Source organism: Mastigoproctus giganteus, chromosome 13, assembly GCF_048544385.1.
Source record: "Mastigoproctus giganteus isolate SK-2022 chromosome 13, ASM4854438v1, whole genome shotgun sequence".
Taxonomy (NCBI): Eukaryota; Metazoa; Arthropoda; class Arachnida; order Uropygi; family Thelyphonidae; genus Mastigoproctus; species Mastigoproctus giganteus.
In genome coordinates this window covers 49,171,038-49,187,398 of record NC_143587.1, presented here as the reverse complement: position 1 = coordinate 49,187,398, position 16,361 = coordinate 49,171,038, and the positions used below count along the sequence as shown (strand labels likewise).

Below are 16,361 nucleotides of genomic sequence, written 5' to 3'. Positions count from 1 at the left end.
CTTCAATTTTTATACAAGTTGAGGAATATGATTTTCCTCTGAAAATGCTTTTCCTAAGCTGCCTAGTATTATCATTATAATATCAAATTATTTGTGTGTGTGTGTGTGTGTGTGTGTGTGAGAGAGAGAGAGAGAGAGGGCATGCAATAGAAAACGAATATCTGAGAGAAGGGGTCGAATGAGTAAGAAAAAAAACAAGGTCATTAATTAACTTGATTGCTCTATTTTGGATAAAATCAAGGATTTTTTTTTTTTTTTTGATTTGGTAGTTGTTGGCGCATCGGCTTCTGTGGCCATATTGCACTTCCCAAGGTTTTTGCAGTACTTTGATCCAAGCCCGAGGCGGGAATCGAACCCGCGACCTTTGGGTTGCCGGGCAGGTACTTTACCCACTCGGCTAGCCCAGTCGGCCTAAAATCAAGGAGAAAAGTAGAAAAGTTCTGGGGATATCATCCTAGATGTGAAAAAAATATTCTCTGGAAGTACATATTTGTGATTAGCACAGAGTAGAAGCTGTTCAGAGAAAAGTAACATTGAAAGAAAGCTCTGTTTCTTCGATGCTGAGGAAGCAATAACTGTAATATTCTTATGCTGTTCAAGGATGGAAGTTAAGGTTATCTGTAGTAAAGTTATGTAGTCTTATCTAGGAACCTGAGTGTTGTTGAGGATGAGCTTGGGAGTATTTGCAATAAATAAGACACAAATAGATTGTGAAAGGAGTGAAGTTAACCAGGTCCAGGGGTAATACATGTGGATGCAAATTCCCACATTATGAGCTAGAGTCCATATACTTCCACAAAAAAGTGCTCAGCCAATTGATAACTATGACACTAGCATATTAATAGCCAGAAGCAGCTACAATGGAGCTGTAAACTTCTCTTGCTGCCTTAGGGCTGTATTGCAGTTCAAAAAGAATTTTTTTTTTTTTTAAATTTTACATTGCACTTCTTCATTGGAGAATTACCTGGAGATTATGAGTTAAAGAACCAGTGGATGAGACTCAAGAAGTTGTGGCTGTTTGTACAAAGAAAACAAAAATTTGTCAAACTGGAATGTAGTGTATTGTCATCATCATCCATATATTAATATGGAAGTCGTTTTCTTGAGATGGTTACTGTGAACGATAAGCCTAATCGACGGGCTGAAAGTTGTCACAAAACAAAACAAGTGCTAAACTCTTGAATTGTAATGAGTCGGATGTCACCATACCATTCATCATAACATTGAAAAACAACACTGCAACACATGGGAAAAGGCCAGAGCTTTGCTCTAGAAACCAAATGTGGTTTTAGTTCTGGCCATTTTAAGTTTCCATCGAGAAATGTGGTAGTACTGCACTGGATGATAAGATTCATCTATCATCTAGTATCAAAGAGGCCAAGCCTCTTTGATACTAGATGATAGATGAATAGATAATAGGTTTCTAGTATCAAAGATTCATGCCCTACACAGCTTCCTCTGTAGGGCACGAATTTTACTGATTCCTGATTAGGTTGGTTTGCAACTTCATACTAGTGGGAATGTTAGTAACCCTGGGTATCAATTCCACGTGCAAGGTCCAAAAGTACTATAAATGTCTAGTATAAAGGTATAAGGATTTAGCTGACACAGAATGACCAGTCTTTGCTGAACTATACTTGAGTCAAAAACAGAACCTTGTCAAGGTTTTTAAGTGTCTAGATAAAAAAAAAAAAAATACTGACCCTCCCTATTATACAAAAAGGTCCAAGTAATACTGAATTCACTTTGTTACTGCCAGAGCTGGCTTGAGATGTTAGCTAATCGGTTGGCTAGGGCATTTAAATTATATTATTTAATATGGTGACTGACCAAAATTCATAGTTTTCTGAGCAGATATTTCTGATTTATCCTCACACAACTGTTTCCATGATATTACAAAATACACTTACCTACATTCGAAATATATGACTTTGACACTGCAGCTTCACACCCTCCACTGTGAGAAAATCCTCCAGTTGGAAAAGCTATAAAGAAATATTTTTAAATAATCTAATTAACAATAAACAGAAAGAAAAATATATGTCTAAATCAGAGATGTTAAACTCGGCAGTGCTCATGGGCTATATAAACAGCTCTTAGAGATCTACATGGCCATGCAAATGTTCTTGAGGAGCTCCTAGGTGGCACTTGTATGCAAACAGCACACCTGTGGTACCACTGACAGAAATATATTTTTACATAGTTCCACTTGAACGAAAAAATGTGATCTCATGATCATCAATTGTTTATGAAGGTTCATATAAGTTATGAATTTTACTTAAATTAGCATATCTTCTTTAACCTTCTGCCAGTCACACCCTCAGTTTTAACAAAGACATTCGCATGGCATCTGTGTTACCCTCTTTTTTTGTTTTAATTATAAAAAAATAATTTTTAGCTTTTTTACCGAAGTGAAAATGGTGATCTATTCATTATTATTTGATAAACCCAGTTAAAAATATCATATGAAAATAAATGGGAGAAACTAATAATGCTTTTTTTTTTTTTTTAGAATTTTCAAGGTCACTGATCCCTCAGATTGAAACCCACACACAATGTGAATGTCTGTATTTTTGTTCATGTTTAGCTGGTGAAATAGTAGTATTAAGAGGAGTAATAGCAAATGATACAAGAAAGCATCAGCCAAAAAAAAAAAAAAATCCAGAAAACAGTTCATCCATCCATATCCTCCAAGAATTTGTCTAGTTCTCCCTTGAATTTTATTCAACTCATCCACTTCCACAACAACAGATGGAAACTTGTTCCAACAATCAACCACCTGCTGGCTGAAGGCAACCATCCTTCCTCATCTTGAATTTATGCTACCTTATGTGTGTAGTCTCAGTAAGTGAAAGAATACCATTAACATTCAGCTTACTCAATCCATTCAAGGCTTTAAACACCTCAATCAGATCTCCCCGCAGGTGCCTGGTCTCGAGACACGGCAATTTGCAGAACCGAAGTTCAGAGCTTTATGACAAGATTAGCTACAAGCCAGTCCACATACTCAATATGATCATCAATCAGTAAGTAAATTAAATGAGGCAGTGAATAACAAAACAAATCTTCCTCCAATAACTGTAATGCATGGAAGGATTATTAATCTCAGAAATCATCTCTATGCTTTTCAGCTGTCAACAGACTGTTCCTAACAACACTGACGTCTCCTGCCAACAGCCTGCCCACTAAAATGATTGTTATTTGGTTTTTAGGGGCATTAGCAACTAAGGCCATATTGCTCCGGGATATGCGGTGGTCATTCCTTGACCTTTCCGCATACTCCGTATTTGGTGGTGACGGGCTCGAACCCCGGTCTAATCAAGAAGCATGTGCTACGCACTGCTGCTCCTTCCCACCTGGCTACGGAGGCGCCCCCACTAAAATGACATTATTCCTACAAAACATAAGGGAATATTGCAGTTTCCAAAAAAGGTGCATTAATAATTAAGTTGCAATTAACATGGATTCTCCTGTTAGGAGAACATGATTACTGGTCTACTTCAGTCCCTGTGGTCTTACAGTGATGAGCAGCACTGGCTAGCATAAAGTCATTTTTAGCAATGATCATTTCACATGGTCTGAGTTGATAGATTTCAATGGCAGCAGAGAACACACACTGCAGTTGCACTGCATTTAACTGTAAATTTATATGAACAGCTTAAAGCCAAATAGCCATCTTCTGGTAAGTTAATAGTGTATGTTTGACCTTATTTCCTTGTAGAAGACAAGGTCAAGGCTGTTAATTTTTTCACTATTTGGGACTCTTGGACACTTTGCACCTTCTACGTGTAATTTTATTTCTTTACAGATATAAAAATCCAAAGATACATATTTACTGTCATTTCTGTAAATGTCTTAATTCTGGAAATTGTTAACTACATTTCACTGCAAGAAACTGTTACCGTTATTATGATGATTCATTTAGGGTGTTAGCATCTAAGGCCATTTTGTAGTCTATACTGTCTCTTTTGCATTTATTGGCCAATTTTCACATGGGTAAGCTGAAAACCCATAAGTCACAGGGTTATGGGATTTTCACCCTGCTCCCTCTGCTTGAGATCAGTTAGCTACAGTCATGATGGAAGGTGCCTTAAAAATACTTGCAGACTTTGATGGGATTCAAACCCAGATCTCTCCAAATGAGTGACACGTGGTAAACAATTTATCATGGAAGAGAGGGAATCTGTGACTGAGCCATGGATTCATTTCTAAAATATGAGTTAATAATGTAAGTAACTGAAGGGCCTATTAATTAATGTAGGTATTATTATGAAAAGAAAAAATACAAAAAAAAAAAAAGTAAACTGCAGCCATTATCAACCCACTGCAGGATGAAAGCTTCCTCAACAATTCATACTGTGGAAAATGGACCACAATCTGCCCCGCTGGTCCAGTGTGGGTTGGCAGATCGACCATATTTAGCAGTCAGGGGCTTGAACCCCGGTCTACTCAAGGAGTGTGTGCTACTGCACTTCCGCTCATGACCACTTGGCTATGGAATACCAAACTGCACATTAAATTTATATTATGGGTTTTTCACCCATTATCAACAATGTAAAGGTAATGTTTCCTCATCATTAGCAAAATTAACAAAATTACAAAGTTAAAACAGTGTTAGTCTTATGCTGCCACGTGCTATGAAACATTCTGTATGTATCTAACTTTGAGGTTTGTCACAGACATTCTCTCAGATATGATAAGCTGAGGTTTGTTACCTGAAAGTCTAAAACACTGATAGAACTGATATTCAGGTGACACTTGTGAGTTGAGTGGACCAAAATTCAGGATTTGGTCACAAGCAAATCCTCTGCTTGTGACACTCTTAATGGTGGGACTGTTAGTAAACCTGGGTATAATCCCTGTGTGCAAGTCCCAAAATGCTGCAGTGATAACTGTCCAGGTGTGAACAGCCACTTTTCTAGCTCTTATATTGACAATCTTGGTAAATTGCCTATTATTCCCAGTACAACCCACTCAATGTACTCCTGATCTTCCATCAAAAGGATGCCAGAAGAAATCTGAATAATCTTAATGCCCAGAAAGCTCCAGGTCCTGATGGTATTTCTATACTAGTTCTCAAAACCTGTGCTCCTCGGCTTACTCATGTTCTGTGTCACCTTTTTTACACTTTCTTATTCCACTGGTGTTTTAACTTGTTCTTGGAAATTTGATCATATCCAGTCAGTTCCTAAAAAAAGGTGACAAATCCTTCCCAGCCAGTTATCATCCCATTGCACTTAGCATTAGTAGGGGCATATGATGCAAGAAAGAAAGCATATACAGCATCAGCCTTCTACTCTTTCTAAAGTAATGGAGAAATCCATTAACTGCCAATCCCTAAACTCTCTTGAAACCTTTCATCTAATCAGTGATCACCAATACGGAATCAATCAGTGTAAATCCACTGGTGTATACTGGCTGATGTTACCCATCTATGGACAAAACCAAACATTTGGTGAAACTCAAGCAGTGGAATTGACATTTCAAAGGCTTTTGATCATGTTTGGTATAAAGGTCTTCTAAATAAGCTTCCATTTTATGGATTGCTGACTGTTTTCTGTAATTGGGCATTGAGTTTTTTATCTGATGCATGCCGAGGGTAATAGTACATGGCTTTCCGTCTTCCCAATTTTCTACTAATTATTATCATTGGCTACATGGTGCAAGGAAGCCGAGGCTTATGTTGTACCAGCCAAAAAAAAAAAAAAAAAAAAAACCCTTCCCCGAGTTACCCTGAGAGGGAGAGAGAGAGTCAAAAGTAGAAGGGAATCACCAAGAAAGAGAAGAATGATGATATCCAGCTCAGGACCCTAGGAGTGCCAAGCCCACACTCACCAGATGTGAGCCTCTGGGGTTAAATCTATGTCCCCTCAGATTAAGAACCTGAGGGGGCATAGATTCAAATTGAGGAAAGACAGTTGTAGAATAGATGTGTTTTCCTTTAGCCAGTGGGTAGTTGATTGATTGCTGGACCAGATTTCCATCTGTTGTTGTGGAAGTTCATAGTTTAAATAAATTTAAGGCTGAACTAGACATTTGGAGTGACTGGATGGGTGAAATGGGAAGGGTTTTTTTTTTTTTTGTTTTGGCTGAAGCTGTATAAGCTTGCTTTCTTGCATCATATGCCTCAACTAATGCTAATGCTATTTTTTTCCATCCAAATAATTTGGGTTCAACATACAGAGTTACTTTGTATGGATTCAATGCAGAAATTGTTATATGCTCACAGAAATTGAAATTTATTATTTGGCTATGTGAGAATAATGAAGGCTTAAGAATATGGTCTTCTCTTAACAGTAACAATGGTTGGAAAACTTGAGAAATAACTTTAACAAAAACTGAATATAGAAATTAAACTAGCAAATGTATAAAATAAAGTTAATCAGAAAACACCAGATTACATGTCCAATGTTTTCTCAATTTGTTTGTTAGAGTGCAAGCTCATATACCAGCCTGCCTGGCTGGAAACCAGACAACCCTATATGTTACAATCTAGTGCTGTGTATGTTTTTTTTTTTTCCCTTAAGTGCTTTTTTTTTATTAAGCAATATGAATGTTTGTGTGATTTGGGTACAACATGGGTAGCAATGCACAATTAGTGTATTTTTTAAGTTTTCTATTGCTGCAAGTACCAGTCGAAAAATTTGATCTACAAAAATTTGGACAATATCTTTTGTTCAATCTCTTACAGGCGCCTCCGTAGCCAGGTGGGAAGGAGCAGCAGTGCGTAGCACACGCTTCTTGATTAGACCGGGGTTCGAGCCCGTCACCACCAAATACGGAGGATGCGGAAAGGTCGGGGAATGACCACTACATATCCCGGAGCAATATGGCCTTCGTTGCTAATGCTCCTAAAAACCAAATAACAAAACAAACATCAATCTCTTATGCTTACATAAAGGTACTCAGAAGCTATATATGATTTCACTTCAATATGAAGTGAAATCATATATAGAAGTTTTTGAGAATCACTGTAGTCTTGAAATTTAATAATATAAAAGCATTTTCTATTATTAGCATTTCCAATGCGTAACTTTTTTTTAAGCATTTCCAGTGCATAACTTGAAAATCTGCTCTAAATTCATCATAACAACACTGATAGAGAACAGATTTTTCATTATTTATGAATTTTGTTCAGTCTCGTCATTTTTGTTGTGAAGCCTAAATGTTTTACCATTACAAGCATCCTATTTACAACAAAAAGAGAAAGAATGCACATACATGTTAGGATTACAGGAGGGGGCCAGCCAGCTTTTATATATATATATAAATTGGATATTCAATGCTTTCCAGGTTAACGTAACATTCTAAACATACCACTATCTGAAAGCTGTAATACTGTAAAATACAACTGCTCGTCTTCATTCATTTTTCCTTATAATTATCTAGGGAACTCCTCAGTAACCTAGTAAGATGAACCTAGTAAGATGAGAACACAACTTCTGTTAGTTCCACAGGAAACACACTTATGTTTACTGCGACTAAACTTCCAATTATAGCTAGTCAGTAAATATTTTGATAAGAAAAAGTGCTCGCAAGCGATAACAACCCAACTCAAGTTTCAAGCTGCCACCAAAGAAATTATTTATTTTACACAAGTTCGAAGTTCAGTGATTCGTAGACTTCTTCGTCAATGTATATTTATTTATTCCACAAATAAAATTCTTCCACATTGCATTCAAAAGCCGTCCATAAAGGAAATTGCTAAAGAAACTTTCTTCCTTGTTTTGATCTTTCATTCCCTAAGACAGAGCAAGGCAGCAAATCATCAACCACATTTCAAGAAAAGATTTATTTATTTAAATTTTTAATTATTAGAACAACAAAAAAAAAATCTTTTATATTCCGAATGGAACCTATCAAGACAGGGCTTCCGTACATAAATTATAGGTAACTGCTTATGGAAAACAAGCTGTACCTTATAAGATTGCAAATTTTACAACAGAAAAATTAAAAATCAAAATAAATAATTAGACTGCCTTTACAACACTCCCTTTTTCGGTTTCCAGAAGTGTAGGACAGAATAAAAAATTATTTTTAAGTGTAACGGCCTCCCTCAGCTAAACCGCATCCATGTGTTTTTTGGTTAATAGCAAAAAAAGTGATTCGGCATGCAGAATCTGAGTCTAGATATTATTTGATGAGATTTTTATGAATAGTTTGTTTTTCTGTTTAATATAATATAAAGTACCACTAGAATACAGGTTGGAATAATTACCAATAAACACCAACGGTGATTATACAGTTAAGGCCATGAGTAGGGGGACCAGATTTTCTGGGATGAAAAACGAACCCCGAAGAAGAAAATATGCATAAAAAGAGATAGAAACTACTCTCAATGAATAAAACTCAGATTTCCTCAAGCTGGAATAATGCATGGAAATTCAGGAAAAGTGAACCGAAATAGTACATCTATAACTCTTATTAAAGTTTCTTTGTTAAATATCATATGAATCTTCTGCAATGGATGAAATTACATATGAATGGCATACCCAGTGGAGATCAGTGTCTGGCTTCCTCCTCCTAGGAAAAAATTATCTGCTCTCAAAAAAAAAAAAAAAAAACAAGTTGAAGATGGAGAATCCTCGAGTGCTTGAACTTTTTTTAGTTCTAATTAATACAATAGATTATCTAAAACTGCAGGCAGAGGTAAAAATGATTATTGCACTTCTCCTACTGGAACATGCAGCAGCCTTGAAAGTAAGGTGTCAGGGATTTGGTTTCAAGCCCTGCTGTGAGTCATCATGGAACTAGTAAATACACGAGCTGTGATAAGGTAACTGACAGTAAGAATAGATGCATCTACACTAATACTAGGATACTGATACAATCTTCGTCTTACTCAGGTGCACACATGAGGGGCATAAATTCAAATTGAGGAAGGATGGTTGCAGGATAGATGTGTGGAAGTTAGCCCTCAGGAAGTGGGTTGTTAATTATTGGAACAAACTTCCATCTGTTTGTGTGGAACTGGGTGGTTTGAATAAATTCAATGAAGAACAAGGAAAATTATTGAAGAGAAGCACAGGTGATGCGGGGAAGTTTATTAATTATTATTATTAGTGTTATTTATTTATGATTGATTGATGCTTTGCAAGCTTATTTTCTTGCAACATTTGCTACTACTGATACTACTAATAATACTCAAAAAAACTCCAACTTAAACTACTATATATTAGGGCCACTCATAATTTCTTATATATGCCCACATATATTATGTCTGTAAATTGCGTGTGTTCTCTGCTCGATTTGCGTGTTTTGCTGGAAGAAAAGAAACCCAGTTTCTGGGGGAGGGGAACCCTACCTTATACGCCTGAGTCTGACTAATTCAGCAACGGAGTGAAAAAAGCCCATTAAAGTTCTTCGCGTCATCGATGGGATTCGAACCCGAGATTTTTCCACCCGGTGGAGGATAGTGACGATACCACTGTGCTACCGCGCAAACTAATAATAATACTAACTTCAGTTATTGTGGAACTAAATGCTTATTAAAATTAACAGAACAAAATGTTTTTCATTAATATTTTATTATGAATAGTGTAGCTGAAGGCGAATATTTCATATAATAGGCATCCTGGCATGCAAATTCCAAGTATGCAGTAGAAGTCGATCTACCACCTTACAGAGCCGCACATTATGCAAATTATTCATGGCTATAAAACGCAGGTTGCGATCACATCACTTCATTACCATTTTTTGGCTCAGTGGAATAGCCACATCTCCGGTACTCAGGATGGCAAGTCATCATCATTTAGATGATTCTTTGAGCTGACGTGTCATTGGATGACTTGAAGCTGGGCGGTCGCAGACGGAGGTGGAATGATAGCTTAATATGTAACGCAGTGTCGTCTCGGCACGATGGAAGCACAGGAGACAGAAACCATTTCAAGAAGAGCTGGCCAAGATCGCACCAGAACTACGTTAACCAGAACAGACCGCTAACTGGCTTTAATAGCAAGACAGAACATTACGATGTCCTGTCATGAAATGTCTCTTGAGGTTGTTATGGCCACAGGTGAAAACATTGCCAACCAAACTTTGTTAAGAAGGATCGATTGAAGTGGATGCTTAGCAAAGAAGCCAGTGGTTTGTATCCCATTAACCCCAAACACCGCAGAGCTCGTCGAAACTGGTACCATAAACATGTGACTTGGAGCTCTGACAAATGGGGTACAGTTCTGCTCTTTGATGAGTCCTATTTTAGTCTACAAATTCTAGACTTTATTGCATCTGAAGACAAAGGGAATGCGGCACCATCCTTCCAGCTTCAGAGAACTGGACTCTTACGGTGGAGGCGGAAGAATGATCAACAGTCGTATCCCCTCCCCCGTCTTCATGTTTTTGAGAGGAGTGCCATAACTGCGCAGAGGTACCGAGAACAGATCCTCGAACCCTATGTGCGACTTTTTAGGCGTGCGGTTGCCCAGATTTTCTTTTCATGCATGACAACGTTGCTGCACATACAGCTCAAGTGGTGGAGGAAATCTTGAAATTGAAGATATTTATTACAGCCGTGGTCAACAGGAACATCGGACTGAAATCTGATTAGCATTAGCATTAGCATTAGCAGAGGCATATGATGCAAGAAAGCAAGCTTATTCAGCATCAGCCAAAAAAAAAAAAAAACAAAAACCCACTCCCATTTCACCCCTCCGTTCGTTCGAAATACCTGTCCAGTTGAGCTTTAAATTTGTTTAGGCTATCAACTTCAACAACAAGTGATGGAAGTCGGTTCCACCAACCAACCACCCGCTGGCCAAAGGCAAATTTCCGCACATCTATCCGACATCCGTCCTTCCTCAATTTGAATTTATGCCCTCTGAGGTGATTATTCTGAGAAAGATGAAGAATCCCATTGGCATTGAGCATGCTCAAACCATTCAAAGCCTTATACACCTCTATCAGATCACCTCGCCGGTGCCTAGTCTCCAAACTCTGTAATTTGCAAAACTTAAGCCTTTCTTCGTAAGAGCAACCCTTTGTTCCATTTACTAATCTTGTTGCCCTTCTCTGTACCCGTTCCAGCAGCTCTACATCCTTCTTGAAATGAGGCCTCCAGACCTGTATACAGTACTCAAGATGTGGCCTTACCATTGCCTTATACAAGGGAATAATCACCTCCTTATCCCTGCTAGAAAAATTCCTGTATATCATTGACAAGACACCATGAGCTACTCTTGCAGCTCGTCTGCACTGCTCAGAGAACTTCATATCTGCCTGCACAATTACCCCCAGGTCCTTTTCATTCTCCACCACTGTCAGTGTAGTACCGCAGAGTTGATACGTTGCTCTGGGGTTACTGTTTCCCATATGCAGCACTTTACATTTGTCGATGTTAAACCTCATTTGCCACCTCTCAGCCCATCTGTTCAACCTTTCCAGATCCTGTTGCAGCAGCATAGCGTCAGTATTGTCCTTAACGACCCTGCCAACCTTTGTATCAGCTGCAAACCTGGACATTAAACTTGATATCCCATCATCAATATCATTCATAAACACCGAAAACAACAACGGACCCAACACTGAACCTTGAGGAACTCCACTAATAACATTAGTCCACGTTGAGCAGTGTCCATTGATTACCACTCTCTGTCTTCTGCCACTCAACCATCCCCTTATCCATAGCAGCAATTTGCCTCCAATGCCACACTGCTCCAATTTGTGCAGCAGTCTTCCATGTGCAACAGTATCAAAAGCCTTTCTAAGATCCAAATATATAATATCAAAGTTATTCCCTGCATCCAGTTCTTTTGTGACTACATCATAGTATCCAATCAAATTGGTCAGGCAAGACCTGCCCTTAACAAAACCATGCTGCGTCTGAGCTATAACTGAATTCTTGTCTAGATGATCCTGCAGTGCTTCTTTAACCAGTGCCTCCATTAATTTACCTGGAACAGAAGTTAAACTAACAGGTCTATAATTACTTGTGTCAGCCTTTGATCCTCCTTTGTGAATTGGGGTTACATTTGCACATCTCCAGTCTATGGGTACCTCCCCTGAGTCCAAAGAAGCTCTCATAATTATGGCTAGGGGTTTGCATACTTCCTTTGCTGCCTCCTTTAATATAACTGGATAGATCCCATCCACCCCAGGTGCCTTTTTTATGTTTATCCTCAACAATCTCTCCTCCACTTTCCTCTCAGTTATTACAAAATCATCCAGCTCACTGCCAATGTTTACTTTACCTACATCATTCTCCTTCCTGAATAACTCCTCATGCGTGAATGTAGATGCAAAATACTCGTTTAGATTGTTAGCCACCTGAGCAGGATCCTCAACTGTTGAACCATCAATATCCAGTGGACCAATCTGATTCATCCCTTTCCTTTTCGAGTTCAAGTATGTAAAGAACTCTTTTCTGTTTTTCTTTGCATCCTTTGCCAAGGATTTTTCATAGTCTGCCTTTGCCTGCCTAATCTCCTTTGTGACTTGGTTACAGACCAACTTATATCTATCGTAGGCTTCCATGTCACCCATTAATTTGTATGTATCCCATGCATTTTTCTTCTCTGCCACATGTCTCATTAGTTCATCTGACAACCATTTAGGCCTAAACCTTGAACAATATTTCTTAGTTGGTATGTAAAGCCTGGTAGCCTCCAAGATTAGTTCCTCGAATGCTTCCCATTTTGAGTTTGCTGTTGGTAACATCATCAGTTGGTCCCACTGTATAGAATTTAAATACTGTCTCAGACCAGCATAGTCTCCTTTACGAAAGCAAAAACCCTTCCCTTTACCTCTGATGGTAGTTACCTCCTTGAGTAAATCCCACTTCAGCACACTGTGATCACTGCCACCCAGTGGTTCATTTATCTGCAGATTCCTAATGCATGAAGAATCACTACTGATAATCAGATCAAGAGTATTGCTCCCTCTTGTTGCCTCACGAACATGCTGATGTAGAAAACAATCATCTAATAAATCCACAAAAGCCTTGCTAGTGTGCGAGTGACCAACCCACAAATTCCAGTCAATATCTGGGAAATTAAAATCCCCCATTATAAGACTCTCTGATTTACTGGCCCACTCTATTTCCCTGTACAATATCTTATTATACTCATCAGAGTCATTAGGCCTATAGCACACTCCTACTCTCAATTTTGATTTCCCTATGCTTATGTCACACCAAACTGACTCGACACTGCCCTGTCCATCGATGTCGACTGGCTTCACTTCCTTGGACTTTATGTGTTTCTTAATTAATAGCATAACCCCTCCTCCCCTCCTGTCCTGTCTATCCTTTCTATACACATTGTATTCCCCAAATTCCAGTTCCGCATTACTTATATCTGTGTGACACCACGTCTCTGATATCCCAACAATATCTGCCTTTGATGTTTTGAGCAATACCTCAAATTCATCAAATTTATTTACCAAACTCCTAGCATTGGTGTACACGCAGGTATACATGCACCTGTTTCTATTCTTAGCTACCCTAACACAACCCATGTGTTTACTTGTACCGCAATGACTACCAGCAGTCTCTGAAATATCCTGCATCTTGTTTTTCAGACTTCTGCTCATTTCAATAGAAGCAGTGCAAGAATCACTTCCACCTCTGCCACTGGCTACTGTTAATCTATTAGTCCTTGTATCCCCCCCAACTAGCAGTTTTCCGACCCACCTAACACTGCCTCGACAGCATCAGCAAAAATTCTTGCACCCTTTCTATTTAAGTGTATCCCATCCCTGTAGAAGCAATCTCTCCTGTTAACAAGTACAGTCCAGGCTGAAAAAAATTCTACCCCTTGAGCCTTGCACAATCCCTCCAGGGCCGAATTGATCGACAAGGCTCTCATCATATACTCCCTCCTATCGTGTCTGGGCAGAATTGCAGACACTTTCAAGTTCAACCCTAATTCACGGCTTTTTTTAAACAGTGACCTGTACTTGCTAAGTAATTCCGCCGGTCTCCTACTCTTAATATCATTAGTGCCAACGTGTACAACTATATCACCTTTTGTGCCCTTAAAAGATGATATCCGCTCTACAACGTCATCAACCTTTGCCCCTGGCAGACATACCCTGGTCCTATTCCACCTATCCTTTTTACAAAGTATGTTCCCCGTTTCCCTGACAATAGAGTCACCAACAACTACTAGTTCCTGTGGGACCAGCGCATTCTGCCTAGAGGGCTGCTTCTGTGTTGCCTGATGACCAAGTGCAAGCTCTGGCGTTGATGTGGGCAGCTGAGAGCTTGATGGGCCCCTCAATTTATTTCCTTCGAGGGCATCCACCCTGTCCTTCAAGCTCTCATAAAGGCCCATAACAACGCTGAGTTGTCGCCTGATTTCCTTGCACTCCTTACATCGTGCACACACAAAGACATCCCCCTTGGCAATATCATGTCCCGTACCCGACTGCTCCGCAAACATCAAGCAAACAGTGCATTTTAAAATGCTGTGATTCAGAGGGCAACTGCCCCCCTCAGTTCTCCCCTGAACCACAGCACTCCCATTAGCTTGAGCCTTTTGCTTTGCTGCTCTGGTCAGAGTCATGCTTCCGATTTAATTCAATAAAATTCAAAACAAAAATTAAATCCTTAAGTTATATCCCAAAACAGTTATGTTATATATATATTTTTTTCGGTATCTAGTGTTTTCTACGAGTTCCCTTTATACAACTTCCGTATCACGTGTACCACTATAGTTATGTATTAATTATTTGTTAGATTAAGTCGTTATATATATATATATATATATATATATATATAGAGTTAAAAGTACAATTTAATTGAAAATAAAGTTTATCAAGATTAATAGATTTACTGATTAATTGACAATATTATATTATGCACTATACGACACTAAGCTTATGCTATCGTGTAAAAATGGCGGGAATTCACGAACGGTATTTCTACGGATTCGTAAGTATTGATTAGCTTCCAAATCTCGCTATCTCAATTTAGAATAAACTAAGGATCCTGACTAGGTCTATAATCTACTTATAGAAGATAATTTGATATAACAGTTGGTTAATAAATCGACTAAATTTGGTTAAAAAAAAATTTGGTTTGTGACACGTGGATTTGATACCGTTACCATACTAAGTAATATCTACGAAATCTCTGTCTAAGTTAAACTTTAAACTAAGTATCGTAACTAGGAATATAAAGCTACTCTAGAAAATAAGTTAATATGACAATTTAAACTAATAAAGCAGAAAATAAATCAGGAAAAACTTCTCTGTTTGAAGAGCTTTAAGGAGCAATGTCTGCACAGGCAAACCTCGCACCCTGATTGAACATTTGTGGGACGCCCTTGGCGTCGCATTGCACGCCGACAGCCAACTCCTCGGTCACTGGTGAGCTGAGGTCTGAGCTGGTGGAAGAATAGGATTTGTTGCTACAGAATCGTATAGAACCCGTATATCGAGCATAGTTCACTGTTTTCGGGCTTGTTTAGCCGTTGGAGGAGATCATAGGCCGTACTGATATCATGTGACCATATTTTCGAGCATTTTGTATCGAGTTCTGTAATGTAACCTTTTTGGTAATTCCTATACAACCCCTATAAATCTCACTTCTACTTGTCTAAAACTTCTCGCTGTCTCCATATTTCATCGTTATTCTATGATACACCACCAAACCAATTTTTGTTAGGCTTCATCGCAAACTGCACTAGTTACACTACGTTTTTTACATGTTCTGTTAATTTTGTCCAACTGTATAATAACAACGCGAATTAATTTAAGTAACTTAAATTAAATTTTATTTATTTAATTAAAAACTTTTGTATGTCCATATCTTTAAGTGGCTACAGACTGTACAGTTTTAAATTATGCATTGTCGGGAAGAGACAAAAGACAAGGAACTTGGAGTTTTCGAAACGTCAACTGTAAAAAGAACTGAAACCTGAAGGCAGCCACGTAGAAGAAGGTACATCTTGCATAATTTCTTTTTGTGATTTGCCCTTCTGTGCGTGGCTGTGCTTGCTGTCTGCAGGTAACCAGACAGTAGGCAAAGCTGAACTTTGAGTTGAGATGCAGAGATATTGTTCGGTGGAAAATTGTTCATAAAAAATAACAGCCTTTAGATAATGTAATGGCTTGCAGGTTTGAGTAAAAATCAATTCAGAATACTCGTGTGTAATGCTATGGGTCCTGCTTGAGGTGAGGACCCATAGTTTTGTGTGTATGTGATTTTGTCTGAGCGGGTAGCATAATGGTATTTTCACTGTCTTTCCCACACTAGGTGGAAAAGACCTGGGTTCGAATCCAGTCGATGACGCGAGGAACTTTAATGGGCTTTTTTTTCACTCCGTGGCTGAGTTAGTCAGTCTCAGGTGTAGATGGCAAGGTTTTCGCCAGAAACTGGGATTTTTCGTACAGCAAAACAGGCAAATCGACCAGAGAACACA

The 16,361-nt window shown here is 38.6% G+C and overlaps 1 protein-coding gene across 1 annotated transcript in view; it reads right to left on the bottom strand.

Moving 5' to 3' along the window:
• Positions 1-7,388, bottom strand: part of LOC150076025 (uncharacterized) — a 49,080-nt gene extending 41,692 nt beyond the window's left edge. The window contains exons 1-2 of the mRNA XM_090387239.1: positions 7,318-7,388; positions 1,911-1,985 (exon numbers count right to left, since the gene is read on the bottom strand). Of these exons, the coding sequence (XP_090243365.1) occupies positions 1,911-1,985; positions 7,318-7,369 (127 nt within the window). The 5' untranslated portion in view covers positions 7,370-7,388. The remainder of the gene's footprint in view (positions 1-1,910; positions 1,986-7,317) is intronic.
• Between the last annotated feature and the right edge of the window lie 8,973 nt (positions 7,389-16,361).